The following is a 15534-nucleotide window of genomic DNA, read 5'->3' as shown; positions in this document are numbered from 1 at the left end:
CTTTTCCCTTTTCCTTCCTCCTTTATAGTCTAGTTCAAAGCCCATTCATTTTGACCTAAATCTTACATGGCCTTTACTGGACTTTGGTTCTCAACACAGGTAAAGGCCACTGAAAAATTAAGATATTATTATGGGCAGGATGTAGAGAGTGTCAGAGACAAGAGGCTGGAAAAATCTTTCTATCCCAGAGGTCAGAAACATGTTTTTGGAAATATTTGGAAGTGCAGATAGAAATGACAACCTCTTCTGGCTGTCCCTCACCACCTACCAGGCACGTCTGCAGTCAGCTGTGGATTACTATCTGTGATTTAGGTGCCCAGCTAGAATCACTGTAGTATCTATCACTGTTATTAAACATAGTCAATTATCTTCAAGTCTTCAAGTTCATGATGTGGCCAGATATATTTCCATAACATTTTAGACTTGTTGAGATTCTGTGTTGATGTGAATAAGACTGAAACTACTTTTATGTTTGATGAGTTGAAAAGAAAAAAAAAACAAAAAAACAAACAACAACAAAAAAAACAGAAACTGATGTCTAAGTAATATTGTTCTTCAGCTTTAGATGCCTCGTTATATGCACAGTGTCTAGAAACCTATAGATACATTCAGAGATGGTATAAAATGAACTCATCTTGTGTTTCATCATGGTTCTTGGAATATGAATATACTGCTATGGAGCTGGTTGCTCCTCTGCTCCAATTTCTACCAAGGCAAATGTGTGGATGGAAGGCCCCTGGCATTTTTCCCCGATACCAGGAGACTGTGGTGCTTCTGCTGCCCCTTTAACTGATACTCTGAGGCATTTCATTCTTCTAACTGCAGACTGTTTGGGTGATAGATATTGATGAGTGCAAGATGGGGACTCACACCTGTGGAGAGAACAGAACCTGCACAAATACAGAAGGAAACTTCACTTGCTCCTGTGCTGATAATGCTTATGGAACTGCCATGGGTTGTGGTGAGTGTTTGCAGTGAGAATTAAAATGAAGTGGTCCATAACTAGGATCTGTGGTCTCAGCCAAATTGCTATACTGGAAAATTAAGGAATGACCATGGTAGTGACATACCAGGCAGATTGTGAAAACATTCAGGATTGCTTTAGGAGAATGGATTTGAGTTTAGTCTGGAAATATCTGCATTAACATTTAGTGCTAAACTATACTGCCTAAATGAAATGGCACATCTATCTAATGGCCTTTGAGATCAAGAGCAGAAGTAAATCGTCCCTGGAGATGATGTTTTTGAGTTGATTTTGGGCTGTGCTGTTCTTCAAACTATGTGTTCTTTATCTCTGTGGGACTCTAGCACAAGGACTGATCATAACTGAAGTCCCATTTCAGTCTTCAGAATAAGTTTTTCAGATCATAATTTTTCAAAAGACTCTGATATTCTTCAGAAAATCTGGTTACTAAATTAATGAAAGGAGCAGCTCATAGCATCTGATGCTCATTTCAGTTCCTCAGTGTGGCAGCTGCATTTTCTGAAAATGTGGAGCAAAGTGACACACCACCTTTCTCCATGTCAGCCTTCTTCATCAGGGTGAATTTACCACAGATCAAGTGACTGTTTAATGAAAGAAGGACACTGCATAATTGTTGTAGGTATTTCTCTGCAGAAAAACAGAAGGAAGTTATGGCTTTTTAAAGTAGAACATTGATCAGGATCCTCACCCCCATTTTGAGTCATTTAAGCTTTCAGTAGCTTCAAGTGTCACTCAGGAAATGATGGTTTTAAATGATGTATGACTTGGAAGTAATGCCCTATGGATCCCTCAGCTGTAACTACAGTCTCTTGTCATCATGTGTGTTAACATGCTGTTTTAAGACTTTGCCTAGTAAGCTCTTTTAGCAGGCTGAAATTTTCTTTGCAGAATGCAGAACACATGGGATTCACTGCTGTCGCTTATTCTTTTCCAGTCTGGGCTCTTTACCCTGAAAGCTATCCTGCAAAGGAAATTTTAAGAAAACAAATGTCATTAAAGGTCATGTTGCAATAAAACTGGTGTGAGTCATAAAATTGATCCCATAAATATGTGGGATCAGGTGTAATGCTGCAGAGCCACACTGCTAGAAATTATTTTGTTTAAATGTTCCGTTCTGACTTACAGGTTTGGCGTAGCACTGAAGTAGGCAAAATTGTGTTTCTGTTCTATAAAAATATCTCTGCAATATAGGTCATATGCAGAGATATCAGAGCTCCCTGTGAAGCTAGTCAGTTGGGATGCTTATGGAGGTGATTGTCTGTGCAATTGCAAGCAGGCTACAGAAATCTTTGAAGAATTGGGTCAGGGGAGTTCTGTGCTTCCAGTGAAGCTATTAAGTATACTTGAAATAGCTTGCACAGATGCTACCAAATGGATGGCTGCAGAGTAGAAACAGTTTGTGCAAAAATGTCCATTTTTCCTGTGAAAACTTTTCAAGTTAAGATCCATATGCACAAAGTGCAGTCACCTTTCACCTTTATATCTGACTCTGTGCATGATGGAGATTGTACTCTCAAGCTGGGTAAGAAATCATTTAATAATAAGTAACAGGGCAGCCAGTTTGGTTTTTTTGGCTTTTTTTTTTTTTTTTTCCCCAGAATTGTACTCACACATCTAAATTGACAGAACACAGCTAACTTCTGTGTGCCCAGATTTGATAAGCAAAATAAGCAAATAGATTAAAAATAAGTATTTGGTTGAAGTTAGAGATTCTTACCTATTATCCTATTTTGAATTTCTGGAACTCTTTCATGACAGCATAGCCAACAGCTTGATATGTCTTCGTGATATCCTGTATTTCAGAATCTACTTTGTCTCCTGCTGTCGTCAGTGATGAATACTCTACACGCCCTGTGCCAGGTGACTTCATAGGATGCCCCCCTTCCTATGATTCATACTGCCTCCATGGGGGAATGTGCAATTATGTTTCTGACCTACAAGACTATGCCTGCAAGTAAGTACAGAACTGTATATCATCTGTGTTGATTAACAGTATCCTTGGGGCACAGTTAAGTGCAGATTACGAAGTGCTTGCCCATAAATTGTCCATTTATCACCTATGCTGGTAATTTTCTTTAGATTCTGGTCTTTCCTATAAATGTTCACTTCATTCATACCCATTGTAATTAATAGTAGGTTTGGATTTGTTCCCTGAAGGCTCAATTCTTTGCTCTTGAAGTGTGAGGAAAGTTATTAAATTACCCGTCACTCACAAACTTGTGTGAAGGCAGTGCTTGCTATCCCTCTGGCATTGGCTTGCATCTACCTGTTGGCCTTGCTGTTCATTTAATGCTACCAGCTGACCTCTGTACCCTCAGGAATAACTGGGGAATGTAACTCTCTACATATATGTATGGGAACAAAGTAGATGTTTGTGCTGTGGATCTGCTAAGGTCACCACGGCTGTTATGGGAGTTGGTATGACTTATGCTCATCTCTAGTGTTTGCTATAACTTTTTAGAATAAATCACCATCATTTGAAGCTCATTTTTTTTCTCCTCATTCAATTGCTCACACTGAAACTGAAGAGTCTACAACTGCAGAACATTTAAATGGGAAATTATTATTATTATTATTATTATTATTATTGTTATTATTATTATTATTATTGTTGTTATTATTATTAAAAACTGTTAGTGTATAATAAGAACCCATGTTTCCATATTCTTCGGTATTGGACTAAGCTCCGTGCTGTGGAGAGGGCCTGCACTGAACTAATTCTACACCGTGAGCACTAGATGGCAGCATTCATTCATGTAGGCTGTCAAATAGCAGCAGAAAGTCATGGGAAAACGTTATCTAGCAGAATTTTCACAAATTACCGACTGTATTCATTAATTAATATTTTTAACGTATTTCTTCACTTTATAGTCGTTTTGATTTATACATTCCATTCCTTTATAAGTTATTTCAATGATGGGTTTTTACAGTGGTAAAAAATCTTCAAAGTAATAGACAAAAAGAACCTACAGAAGAAGCTTGTAATAAAACTAAATTATGAAGACATTTCTAACCCACACACGTTTTTCAAACACCTAATTAATTACTCAGATTAAACTTTGATTTCCTCAGCAAAATGACCCTCCAAGAGATAATAACTTGTAAGTTGCCTAGTTCACAAAAATGGAACCTTGCTTCTGGAAAGAGTTAAATAGAAAATCCAAGGGAAACATAGATCATAAAAAAGCAGTCTGGAATTTTTGAAAATATTTTACCCTTTGGAATCTGATACACAGGGTCTTGCTGAATAATTTGAGAGAGTGCTTCAATAGATTTATATTAACATTAATAGATTTACATTTAATATTGAATTCTACATGTTTTTGCAGACAGTCCTTTAATGTCATCTTGTCTTTACCCCTGCTAAATTCAGCAAGATATTTCCACAGAGGTTGCCAATAATAAATCAATGTGCAAGGTGGCTGAGGTGATGATTTGGGTTGTTTTCTCTGCTGCCACTCACAAAATGCTCTTGCTTCCTTTTGGCAGCTGTGTGACAGGCTATGTTGGGGAGAGGTGCCAGTTCAGCGACCTGGAGTGGTGGGAGCAGCAGCATGCCGAGCGGATGAAGGTGCGGAACATCACCATTGCCGTGTGCATAGTGGTGCTGGTGCTGCTGCTAGGGTCACTGGCTGCCTACTGCTCCAGGTACTGCTACCAATCTCGTGTTGTGAGCATGCAGCAGAGGGGTTGAGTTGATTGTGGCCTTCATTAGGTGGCCTGTGGAGAAGAATTGGTACTATTCCTCAGCTGTTGGAAAATCCATAATGTCCTTGCTCCTCTCTTGCATTTCAATAATTGGTTGTATGAATAATTCACAAAATTCTGGCATGCCCCTTCCCTGCAGTACTCACATTGTTGTTAAAGAGTAATGTGTGTCTTGGGGTGAGAAAAAACAAACCTGTTTGGGTTTGAAGAGGAGTCATAATTTGTACTGATGAGAGAGTTTCAGAGCATTGTATTTACTTCTTCATTAGTTTCCCTAAAGAGCTCTAGGTGTCTGCAGGTGCCATGGTAGGGCTTTTCTCTTCTCTGCTAGCTATATCAGTTTTGTTTTACTCCCCTTTCAGTGTAGGACTGCACCTTAATATCGCCTTGCCAGTGAGAAAAGTGCTGTGTTGCCCTTCAGGAGCTCATTTCTACAGTGATGCCTGCAGCAGTGAATGTGAAAGCAGCTTTCCTGGTAGTAGATGTGGGTCTAAGGCACATCTGTTGTAAAAGTACTCCCTGGCATTTTCCATGGCTGTAATGAGTTTTGCAGGTTTGGAATTCTTCTCATGGCAAAAAGAATCCTATAGTCACTATTTATGAACCCACTCTGTTGTGAAATAAATGTCATCGATGTCTCTAAGACAGGAAAGTATTCAGCATTTAATAAGTTAGTCTTTTGGCCATGACCTTGTCAGAAAAACCATTCTCAGAGGCTCTTGTTTAAATGTACATTTTTTATTTAACAAGTAACTGGGTAAACAAACAAAAAGCCGGACAGCAGCCAAATCGACAGTCCCCCACTGCATGCCTACCCGCCTTTCTTATGCAGGGGTTTTCTTTGTGGTTTAGACTAATTTTAAAATTAGAACCTCCTAGGCATAAAAAATTAAGCTGCAAGAGAAACTAGCTATGAAAGTTAATATTTTCTGCTCCTATGTAATGGTTCTCAGCATAGTTGTCCATAAAAGTATATAAGCTGTCACATTTCTCTGATGATAGAGCTCCAGATTTAAAGCTAAGTGCAGGCTGATTTGTTCTCATGACCTGGGATTCAGAAGCTAATCAGTGGAATGATACATGCAGAATAGATGAATCATTAGATCCCTGTATTTCCCATATACATCTTTTAAACTGTCATGGAAAATAGCTACAATATGGACAATTTTAAGGTATAAAGATAATGAATATCTCTTCCCTTCCTCTCTCCCTCTTGTCATTTCACCCTGATTTACTTTTCTTTCTCACCAAATGTGTTTGATCAATATAACTATTTATCTCAACAACAAGTTTTCAATTACATGCTTGACTGCATTTGTACTGCAGCTATTACTAGCCTAACTGGATCAAAATGAAACTGCTCATCTAAAATCCCTGTTTAACTGGAGTCTGGAAACCAATATTTGTCTTGAAATCACTATACAGCTTTTTCCCACAATCTACTGTATTTTGAAATTCACTGATTGAGTCTACAGCAGTCCTATTTCTTCCTCAGCATGATTCAGACTTCTCTCTCTTTCTAATTGGAGGAAACAAAAAGCTCCATTTTCCAATTTGAAAACTGTATGAACTGGAGGACAAGTGTGCTGAAGTACTGTGTTTGTTTGTACAGCGGCTGTAGCCTGCTGTAGGTAACAGTGTTGCTCTCCACTTAAGGTTTACATTGTATGTATAGGGTTACAAGTTCCCTGTCTTATTTAAGAAGCAGGGAAACAATTTCTCTTTCAGCAAGGATCACAAATCTAACACCTCAGCTTGGCTGAGGTCACCCAAAGATTGGCAGAAGGCCTGGGATTAGGATTGAGAAATCCTTGGCATGTTGCCCAGGCTCAGCCAACTTGTTTCCACCTTCTGCTTGTGCTCACAGAGGCTGTTGTACCTACTGTGTCTGCGTGGCATCTGTCATTCTACGAGCTACAAAGTGAGCCACAGCACTAGAGTGATCCCCTTGAGCAGGGCATCCTCCTGAGAGCTGTGCCTGAGATGCAATGTGCCCTGCCCTGTTTTACCCACAGAGCAATGGGCTCAAGTTCTGTTAGTATGATAACATGTACTGCTGAGCAGATATGTCCAGGTGAGCTTTAAAACACACACAGCAAAATTATTGCAGTGCCAGGAAGGTAAAAATGGAGTGATAATGGAGTAATTGATCTTATTTCTCAGCATTCTGCTTCATGGATATGTCCTCAGATCTGACACCTACTTGATTCAGTTTTACACTCTTCTAGAGACAGTTACAAATTTTATTCATGGCTGAGCACACATTAGAAAGTTATGGAATCCAGAGAAAAAATCCATGGTAGAGATGTATCTCTCATTTCTAGCACAAGCCAAGTCTTATTTACATTGTTTTTTCATTAGGGAAGTAGCATACGGTAATTATGGCATGTTGCAAATTTCCAGTTAGTGTATGACCTATGGAGGAAAAAAGGAAAATTGCTATATTCTTAGATACATATCTGTTAAATTTCATTTTGAATAGATCAAGTAAAAGGAAGCTATACCTTGAAACATATCTTCTGGAATTCAAAGAGTGAAACATGACTTTTTTATCTCATGTCAAGGAGAAGAAAAAATTGTATGTGAAGTCAGTAAAGCTGTGCTCATTTGAATCTCAAACAGTATAAATGAACTCTTTTTCTCCTGACCATGTCTTCTGCTTTGGAGTCTATACTGGCTTTTAGTCCTGCCTTACAAGCAATCACAGCTGAACCACAAAAATAAGAGTTTCTGAATGCATAGAGGTAGCCACTTGGAGCTGACTATTTGTAACCTTTTCTCAACTCAAGATTTTAGTTCTAGAAAAACATACGAAAATGAAAGGGGTGTTTTAAATTGAGGTCTATTTTTTTTTTCCCCTAATGAATGAACCTTCACAGATGACGCGGTAGAACAAGTATTAATTTGCTTTTTACTGACTTTTATTTTTGATAAGCTTTTAGTTTTAACCTCTGTGCTGTAGTTAACACTAATTCTCCTTTTCAGAGGAATGAAAGAGAACAAAATGTATGTCCCTTCTGTAAACACCTACAGAATAAAGTGTGAAAGGAAGCAGCATCTGTTCCTCCCAAAGTGAAATAATTTGTTTCAGCTTTTGTTCTGTTGCAGAAGTCGAAACTTTTATAAGAAGAACCATTATGCAGAAGCGATAAGGGATGCCAGTAGCTGCACTGACAATGAGAACGTGACACCTACTTGCAACAAGTCTCGGGTAACTATATTAATATGGAGTGAAGAGGGAAGTAGGAAGGATCAAAGAGTGTTAGGGATCCACTTGAGCTTATCCATCAAATAATTCACATCTTAAATACATTAAATAACTGCTAGAGTCATCAAGTGCTTTGCTGTGAACCCTAGTTCATCTTACCTCATTGTTATCCCTCAAAGTTCACAGCTGCCTGGATGTATTGCAGACATTAGTGGGTGTTATTGTTAGCTTTGAACACAACAGTTGGGGAACTGTGTTCTAAATTAAGGAAATGGCAATGTGATGACATGGCATATCAGAGTTATTTTCACAGGAAAGTATGCCCTCCATATAAAAGGCTTCTTGGAAGACAAGTATTGTGTGTGCTACCTGAGATGGTGAACTTTATTTTGGGGTCTGATGCAATTAAATGTTGTGGTATTAGGAACTGCTGCCCATTAAAGAGAACCTCCCAGGATGTTAACAACCAGTTTGGGAGAGAATATAAAATACAAATTTAGCACAGTTGTAGATAGAAGTGCCATGCTTGTACTGACCATTCCTCTTCTCATTGGTAACAGGTGACAGGACAAGGGGAAATGGCCTCAAGTTGCATCAGGGGAGTTTTAGGTTAGATATTGGGAAAAACTTCTTTACAGAAGGGGTTGTTAAGCAATGGAATAAGCTCCCCAGGGAGTTGGTTGAGTAACCATCCCTGGATATGTTTAAAAACTGTTTGGATGTGGTGCTCAGGGGCATGATTTAGTAGTCGGTTGTTAAAGTCAGGATAGTGTGGCTAGGTTGTGGTTGGACTTGATGATCTTGAAGGTCTTTTCCAACCTCAACAATTCTGTGATTCTGTTGCCAATTTTGAAGTTGCACCAGTGAATCTGGACCCAGGAGATTTGGTCTAGAGTCCTGATTTTCACTGGTGTTAAAAGAACATTATGCTGCTGGGTGGTGGCAGTTGGAACTTGGGGTGGGCCAAGAGGATGTAATTGGCACCTGTGGCTGCTTCTGTGCCCAAACAGAAACTCTTTGTCAGAACAGTATAACTGCTGAAAGAGTTTACTTGTTCTGACTTGGAGATAAATTCTAGTGATGCACCTACTTTTTATGGGGATAACTGTAAACATAATAATCTGGTATAGGTATTAATGAAAGGATTGAAAGCCTTTCACATCAAGCCATAGTTGAAGGGTTCCAAACTGGTTTGGGGTAAACAAGATGACAGACGAATTTGGATCTATAAATTTACTTCAATAATAATGGATACTTTAAATCTAGACTTTATTCACCTGAGCCTGAAGTTTGACTCTGTTTCTGAGCTTTGAAACCAGAATGAGATGAGCTTGCTCTGCTCAAGGGTGTGTTTGAGGGCCTGAGTATCATGAGCTATCTGTAGTGCAGATCTGAGCATTTTTAATCAACACAAAGAATGCCTCACATATTGTTTATACTGAGTGTCTGGCAGGATTTGTGTGTAACTGCTGAACATATTCAAAGAGTACTGACCCTAGTTATGATGTGAAATAGCTCCTTAGCTGGTCAGCCTGAGAGCTTCGTGGGCCTTTTGTTACTAGCTGCTGACCTGGCCAGCCATCTGTTCCCTCAGATACCAGACTAATGTGCTGAATCTTTGCGATGCCATCATTTGTTCACAGCAGAGACAAAAAACATGGTTTGCAAAATATCTGGAGCTGGCAAAATCAGAAACATTTGTTGGGACTGAGAACAGCTTGTTGCCTGGGAGTCCTGCTCCAGGAGGCCTGAGACTCATAAGTTCTGACCCTGCCTGCTGTTATTCTTGCAGTTAATGCTAGTGATTGGTGACATTTTTGCTGGATATAGGACTAATTAGACAGCTAAGCAATAAACAGAATAAACAAAAACAAATCCTACCTATTAATCTGTTACACACTTGTGTTGAATTTCACCACACATTCTTCTTCTGGGAGACAACAAATGCATTAATAATAAAATAATTCATTGTAAATGGCTTGTTGGAGACTGGAAGGGGAAATCACTGACCCTTTGCTAATTATTGCATCTTTCACAGTAATGGATTCCTGTGGTTTCATGCATGTGATTTTCTCTGTGGTGATGTAACTGTAACTATTCAGTTCATTGGGGCATCTTGTGTGCAGACACTCAAGTTAGAAAATGAAGAGCTGCCAAAAAGCCACAGGAAAGTTGCCCACTTCTGCTGTTCACTTAAAGTGAACAGATTTATGTTAACAACAACAACAAAAAAAAGTAGTTCTAATAAAGGACTAGTTAAGTTCTCTCCTTTTGCAGCCTGTAGTGCTCCTGATAATTTGTGGCTCTGGGGAAAGGGATGGAGTACAAAGACATTTTTGATGTTTCCCACTCATGCTACTGTACTGGATGAGTTTTAATCTTATCACATTTGCTAAATGCTAAGGATCATTCACTTCTCTCTTTATTTTGCTAGAGAAAGCTACAATTGAGTGATGGTGTGCCTTTGGTGATTTTTTCACATTTGTACCAGAGATCTGTAAGCCAGGCTAGCTTTGTCCCTGGAATATGAAAGCTTTGGTAAACTTCAGCACATGACCAGATTTTGATGCTACTCTGAGACTTGTAAATCTAGAAGTATTCTATTTCACACAGTCAAAGGCATTCCACAAAACTGTATGTAGCTGGAGCTCCTCTGGGAGGGGGTCTGTCACATGTGGGTTAGCAGCTGTAAGACCATGGATTTTATGCATGCAAAAAGATGCCTAAATGATCACATCAGCTATAGATGTGAGTTAGTCACAGAACTCTGCCCATTTTCCACCTAGACCATTGAATCTGTCAATAATATTTTTGGAACATCTTATTTACAGACATTTTCTATTCTTCCCCAGTTCTGTTCTCTAGATGCCACCCTTCCTCCCCTATGTTTTCCTATTCTTCATCTGAGTTTCCCTCTTTCCCTCTATACTGTTTAAGCACATCACTTTCCCCTGTGCCTGTTCTTTTTCTTCTCCCTCTGAGCTTTACAGCATGCTCCTCCAGAGGGTCCCATCTTCATGGTGTGGTCACACTTGTCTTCCACTGTCACTGTGGGATGATGGAATTGCAGCCCCAGGTGCTGCTAAGAGCTGGGAAAGGGAGGTTTGCTTCCTTCCCTGTGTCTGACAGGGTTTCCTGCTGTCTGGTTACAGGCCTCCTTAATACTATAAATGAGACCTGAAATACCGTGGAAGGAGTCAGTTTTCATGTACTTCTGTTCTTGCATCTGGAAAGGTTGATTTGCAGAGCAAGAGAGCAGGCACTTCTTTACTAGTCTGGGACTTGAGCTTTCCAAAGAAAGACCAGGGCTGTCATCAACTCCAGTGTTTAATTATCTGCAGGGGAAGGGTCATCCCAGAAGCCAGAATGACCTTTTTACCCCTATTGTGGTTGGACTGTGTGGCCTTTCTAGTCTGCCTCTTGGGTTTCAGAAAACGGGTTCATTTCATATTAATTTGGGCTATTTTTTGTGCGTATTGTATGTATTTGCAGTTTGCGGTTGTCAAGGAGTGTAGCAGTTCTCTGGAGATTAAAGCGGTTGATCTAATTGAGTGCGAGACAGCAGACCCTCATCCTGCCTATTCTTCGCAATATGGTGAGTAGGATTATTACATCTCTCCTCACCTTTGTACCAGCAGGAGCAGTGGCTGGTAGAGAAGACAGAGAAATCAGACGATACCACTGCCTTGTTTAAAGCGGACTGTGCACAGCAGAAACTGTGTTTGCAGCTTGGTCCTCTGCTTTGTAGATTATTCATCAGAAATTATACTGCAACTGTGTTTTCACACTCATAAGAAGCCAGATGCTTCTCATGATAGTAATATTATTTTTTGTGTTTACAGAAAATTTAATGTTTACTTCATAACAACTGGTTATCCGAATCACACTGATGGGGAACACATATCCTTGGAAATATATGCTTTGATAGTCCTTACGCATTCAAGCAGGGTAACTTACAGGATACAAAGAGTACAGATCTCCCTAGAAACCTTTTGTCCTGGAGCAGCAATGGCAGTCTTGCTTTTTTTATGTTAAACAACATGACTGCCCAAGGAATGCTTGGTGCTCAGAAAAAAAAAAAAGAGTTGAATGAAGGAGATATTCCTCCTATTGCTGGTGCAAAAGTGGCAGGTGGCACAGGAGCACACAATAGGCTTTCTTGGCCCACAGGTTAATGGATGGATTGCTCTGAGTTTAGAAAACTCTGCACTGTAGAGTCAACTGAATCTCCTAATTGCATATGTGGTGAAAACAGATGGGGAAAGGTGGATGTCCTTAACTATTTGTCTTATCGATACTTACTTCCTGTCCACAGAAGTTACCAGACAACCTGGTTTGCATCAGCCCTTTAGAAATATGAAAACACAAATATCTGAGGATACTGAAATAGGCAAGCGTCTTGTAAGATCCTCATAACTATGCATCCTGTCCTTAGATGTATTCTGGAAAATCAATGTATTCATCAGGAGAAAATATGCCTCACATTTACTTGCTTGGACTAATATTGTGAATGTGTGTAGAACCATGTTGTCCATGTGAACCAAGTGAAAGAAGTCTGATGTTTCCCATTAGGAGACTGTTCTCACTAGTAGTTTCACAAAATCCAGCTTCTGGAACAGAAATTTCACGATAAGTGTCTGAAATTATTAAGAAAAGTGGTTCAACCACTTTAGAGAACAAGACTGATAAATAATATGATGTCTTTTTTAAAGATGTTGAAGAAAGGTCTTCACTGTGTCACTGAATAATTCTGAGAACTTTAGACTTTGGAGTGGGGACTTTACTTTTGCCAGGCAGGTGGTATTCCTGTCATAGGTATATCTTTTCCTGTTCTTACATGAGTAGAAAAATATGAAATTTGTCTAGGGCATGTCTCTTATTAAAATCTCAATTCAAGTTACTGACTTTCTCTTCTTTATTCTTTTTGTATCAGTTGTTTTTCTCAATTTTTTGGTAAATTTCTTCTAAGTTACTGTTAGCTGTCTTCTAGTCTACGTGTTGTGAAGCATCCTAAAGGGCTTTCAGTAACATATATCCATTTTGTTCAGTGGAACAGCCTATAACATATGACAAAGTGGCAGAGACTTTGGTGGAAGACAAGAAAGAGCAAGGCTGCCCAGAAGAGGTTCCCAGCAGAGAAAAATTTCTTGAACCCTCAGTAGCAGAGAAGGACCTTTCCCAGGCAGCCTGGAGAGCCCACCCCAAGCCCTGTCAGCCTGCCCCAGCCAGTCTGCTGATGCAGCCAGACTAGAAGAAATCTGAGCTGAGTGGAAAAAAGGAAGTCACTGGAAAATGAGAACTTAGGAAACACTGAAATAGCCCTCATTGTTTTTTTCTTGTGCACTAGAAAACCAACCAACCAACCAACCAACAACACAAATAAAAATGGATCAGAGAAATCGTTACCAGTCCTTCCCTGATATCTCCACTTGGAAGAATTACTGTGAGCAGTACATTAACAACGAGTACTCTACAAGTATCATTTTGGGGTCAACACTGCAAGTTTCATTAAATTGGCAGCTAAAAGGACACAGAGAAAACATACTAGTGGGCAGTTTCTTAGAGATAAAAATTTTCTAATAGAGGTTCTCACAAGAGATGGTCTTTATGTGCACAGAGTCCAGAAAATTGCCTAAATAGTGGGCCACAAGGACAACAGCAGAGAAACTAAGATTGAAGATGAAGCAGGGAAATGAGATAAAAATGAATCTTTTTTGTTAATAGTTTTTTTCATGGGCACTACAACCCTCTCCTCAGAATTGCTCTCAGATCAGTGTAATTCTGGGACTTCACTGGAGCCGTTGTATTAATAACTGATACCAAATGTGGTCCTGTGTTTCTCAGATTTGGTGAGTTGGATGAGTGTTTGTGTGTGTATGGTGTTAGTGACGGCCACATCCCTAAAGTGAAATGAAACATTTGCGGAGAAAGTGATTCTTCTTTTTTCTTTTTTTTTTTTTTTGTGGCTGGCAGCAAAATCTGCACTGTTACATGGGATTTATTGTTGGAAAAGAATTCCAGTTTCTGCACCAAAAGATCATGAGAAGTGGGACAAACAAATAAAATACTGCCTCAGTTTGGACTGACATTTACATAAGTGATTTGTGCTGCCATGGGATTGATTGGAAAACAGCACCCTTTTTCTTGAGTTAGAAAGCTAAAGTGTCTAAACTGACTTTCTAACAGCTACAGCTTTCTTCCAGTTACTTGCTAAGAACTTACTTGCTTATAGTAGTCTGTCATATACAGAGTTGTAGCTTAGTTCTTTATCATTTCACATGATTTTCACTGTTAAACTTTAATTACTAAGGATTTTTTTTTCAGAATGTTTGGGAAGATGACTGGAAATTAGCTATGTTACTAATGACTTTCTAATTACAGGGGATATCTCAGACCTCTAAGTTTGAAATCTGCTGCTATAATCATAGAAGATTTCCTCCAAGCTCCAATACAGTGGCCACCAATAGTGTTTTCATAATTAATTAGCTATATAATGGCAGTTAATATTATTCATTGGCATTTTTAGCATCTTACTTTTTATTTTTTAGAGTTCCACTATGAAAGTACAATATGATGTTATTTGGTTACCAACTTTGTAGACCAGTGATAGACGAGAGTATATTTTGCCTAAAATAATTGCACTCCAGAGTAACTTTGTAAAGTTACTTCTGATTTATACTCATGTAAACAGTAAGAACATTGAACCAGAGGTGTTTGAACTACAGAAACTGTAAGGCTCCGTTTTGTAGACAGTTGTCACTTTGTGGTTTATTCTTCCAATGTGATTTTTTTTTTTTTTTGGTGGATAATTTTGAATTACTGAGTCAGATCTGAATTGAGAATAAACATGTAAAACAGACATATCCAAAGCATGGTTGGAATTAGCAGCAATGAAATCACATTCTCTTGTATGAATGGAGACAGAAGTGCTTACATGAAAAATGTGGCTGAGGAGGGTTGGCCTAAAAAAATTGTATTAAGGTGAGAGGAACCGCTTGACTGAAACAGTAGTATTCAGTAGATTGGATTTTAATTTAAGTATAGTCTAATTTCATTAACAGTGTAAAAAGTATCTAGGTTGGGTTCTCCAGTATTTCACAGTTTGTTATCAATCTGATATATGTTGTTGGGAAGAAAGTCCAGCTATAAAACAAAGCAGTTTATTTTTATGAGAGCTACACAGTAAAATGACTTTTATCCCTGCACTTTGTTTATCTCTGGTGAAATATGTTTCTGTGCTTAAAATCTAAGTGTTATGTTGAATGACAGTGAACATTTTGTTGGATGTTTCCCTGATCAAAGGAAATAAAGACTTGTAACTTTGATTCTTGTCTAAACAAAGATATTTCAGACTCCTAACAAATTAGTTTCGTATTCTATTCCGTGTTTTGTTTACTTTGCTCTCCTTCAGTCTGAAGATCTAATTTTAAATTTGATAGCCTTCTTAGGAGAATGAGATAGGAAAATCAAAACAATATGATTTCATATTTAGAGTGTTAAAAGTTCTAAATGTTTCCTATGCTCAGCAGAAAACTCAAAATAATCCTTAATGATAAAAGCTTGAGATGGTATTTCAACATAATTATAATATATTTGATCATTTGTATGTTTATAAAGCTTTTGATTTATAAAA

At 38.6% G+C, this 15534-nt stretch overlaps 1 protein-coding gene across 1 annotated transcript in view; it reads left to right on the top strand.

The window, feature by feature from the left end:
• EGF (epidermal growth factor) overlaps window positions 1-13265 on the top strand; it is a 52609-nt gene extending 39344 nt beyond the window's left edge. The window contains exons 20-25 of the mRNA XM_065736889.1: window positions 842-961; window positions 2789-2939; window positions 4475-4633; window positions 7802-7904; window positions 11394-11496; window positions 12950-13265. Of these exons, the coding sequence (XP_065592961.1) occupies window positions 842-961; window positions 2789-2939; window positions 4475-4633; window positions 7802-7904; window positions 11394-11496; window positions 12950-13152 (839 nt within the window). The 3' untranslated portion in view covers window positions 13153-13265. The remainder of the gene's footprint in view (window positions 1-841; window positions 962-2788; window positions 2940-4474; window positions 4634-7801; window positions 7905-11393; window positions 11497-12949) is intronic.
• Window positions 13266-15534: the final 2269 nt, after the last annotated feature.

This window comes from Cyrtonyx montezumae, unplaced genomic scaffold, assembly GCF_038088225.1.
Source record: "Cyrtonyx montezumae isolate F1298 unplaced genomic scaffold, pur_monq_1.0 scaffold_2, whole genome shotgun sequence".
NCBI classification, from domain to species: Eukaryota; Metazoa; Chordata; class Aves; order Galliformes; family Odontophoridae; genus Cyrtonyx; species Cyrtonyx montezumae.
Note: the sequence above shows the minus strand (reverse complement) of the source record. Positions and strands in the feature narration are given on the sequence as shown.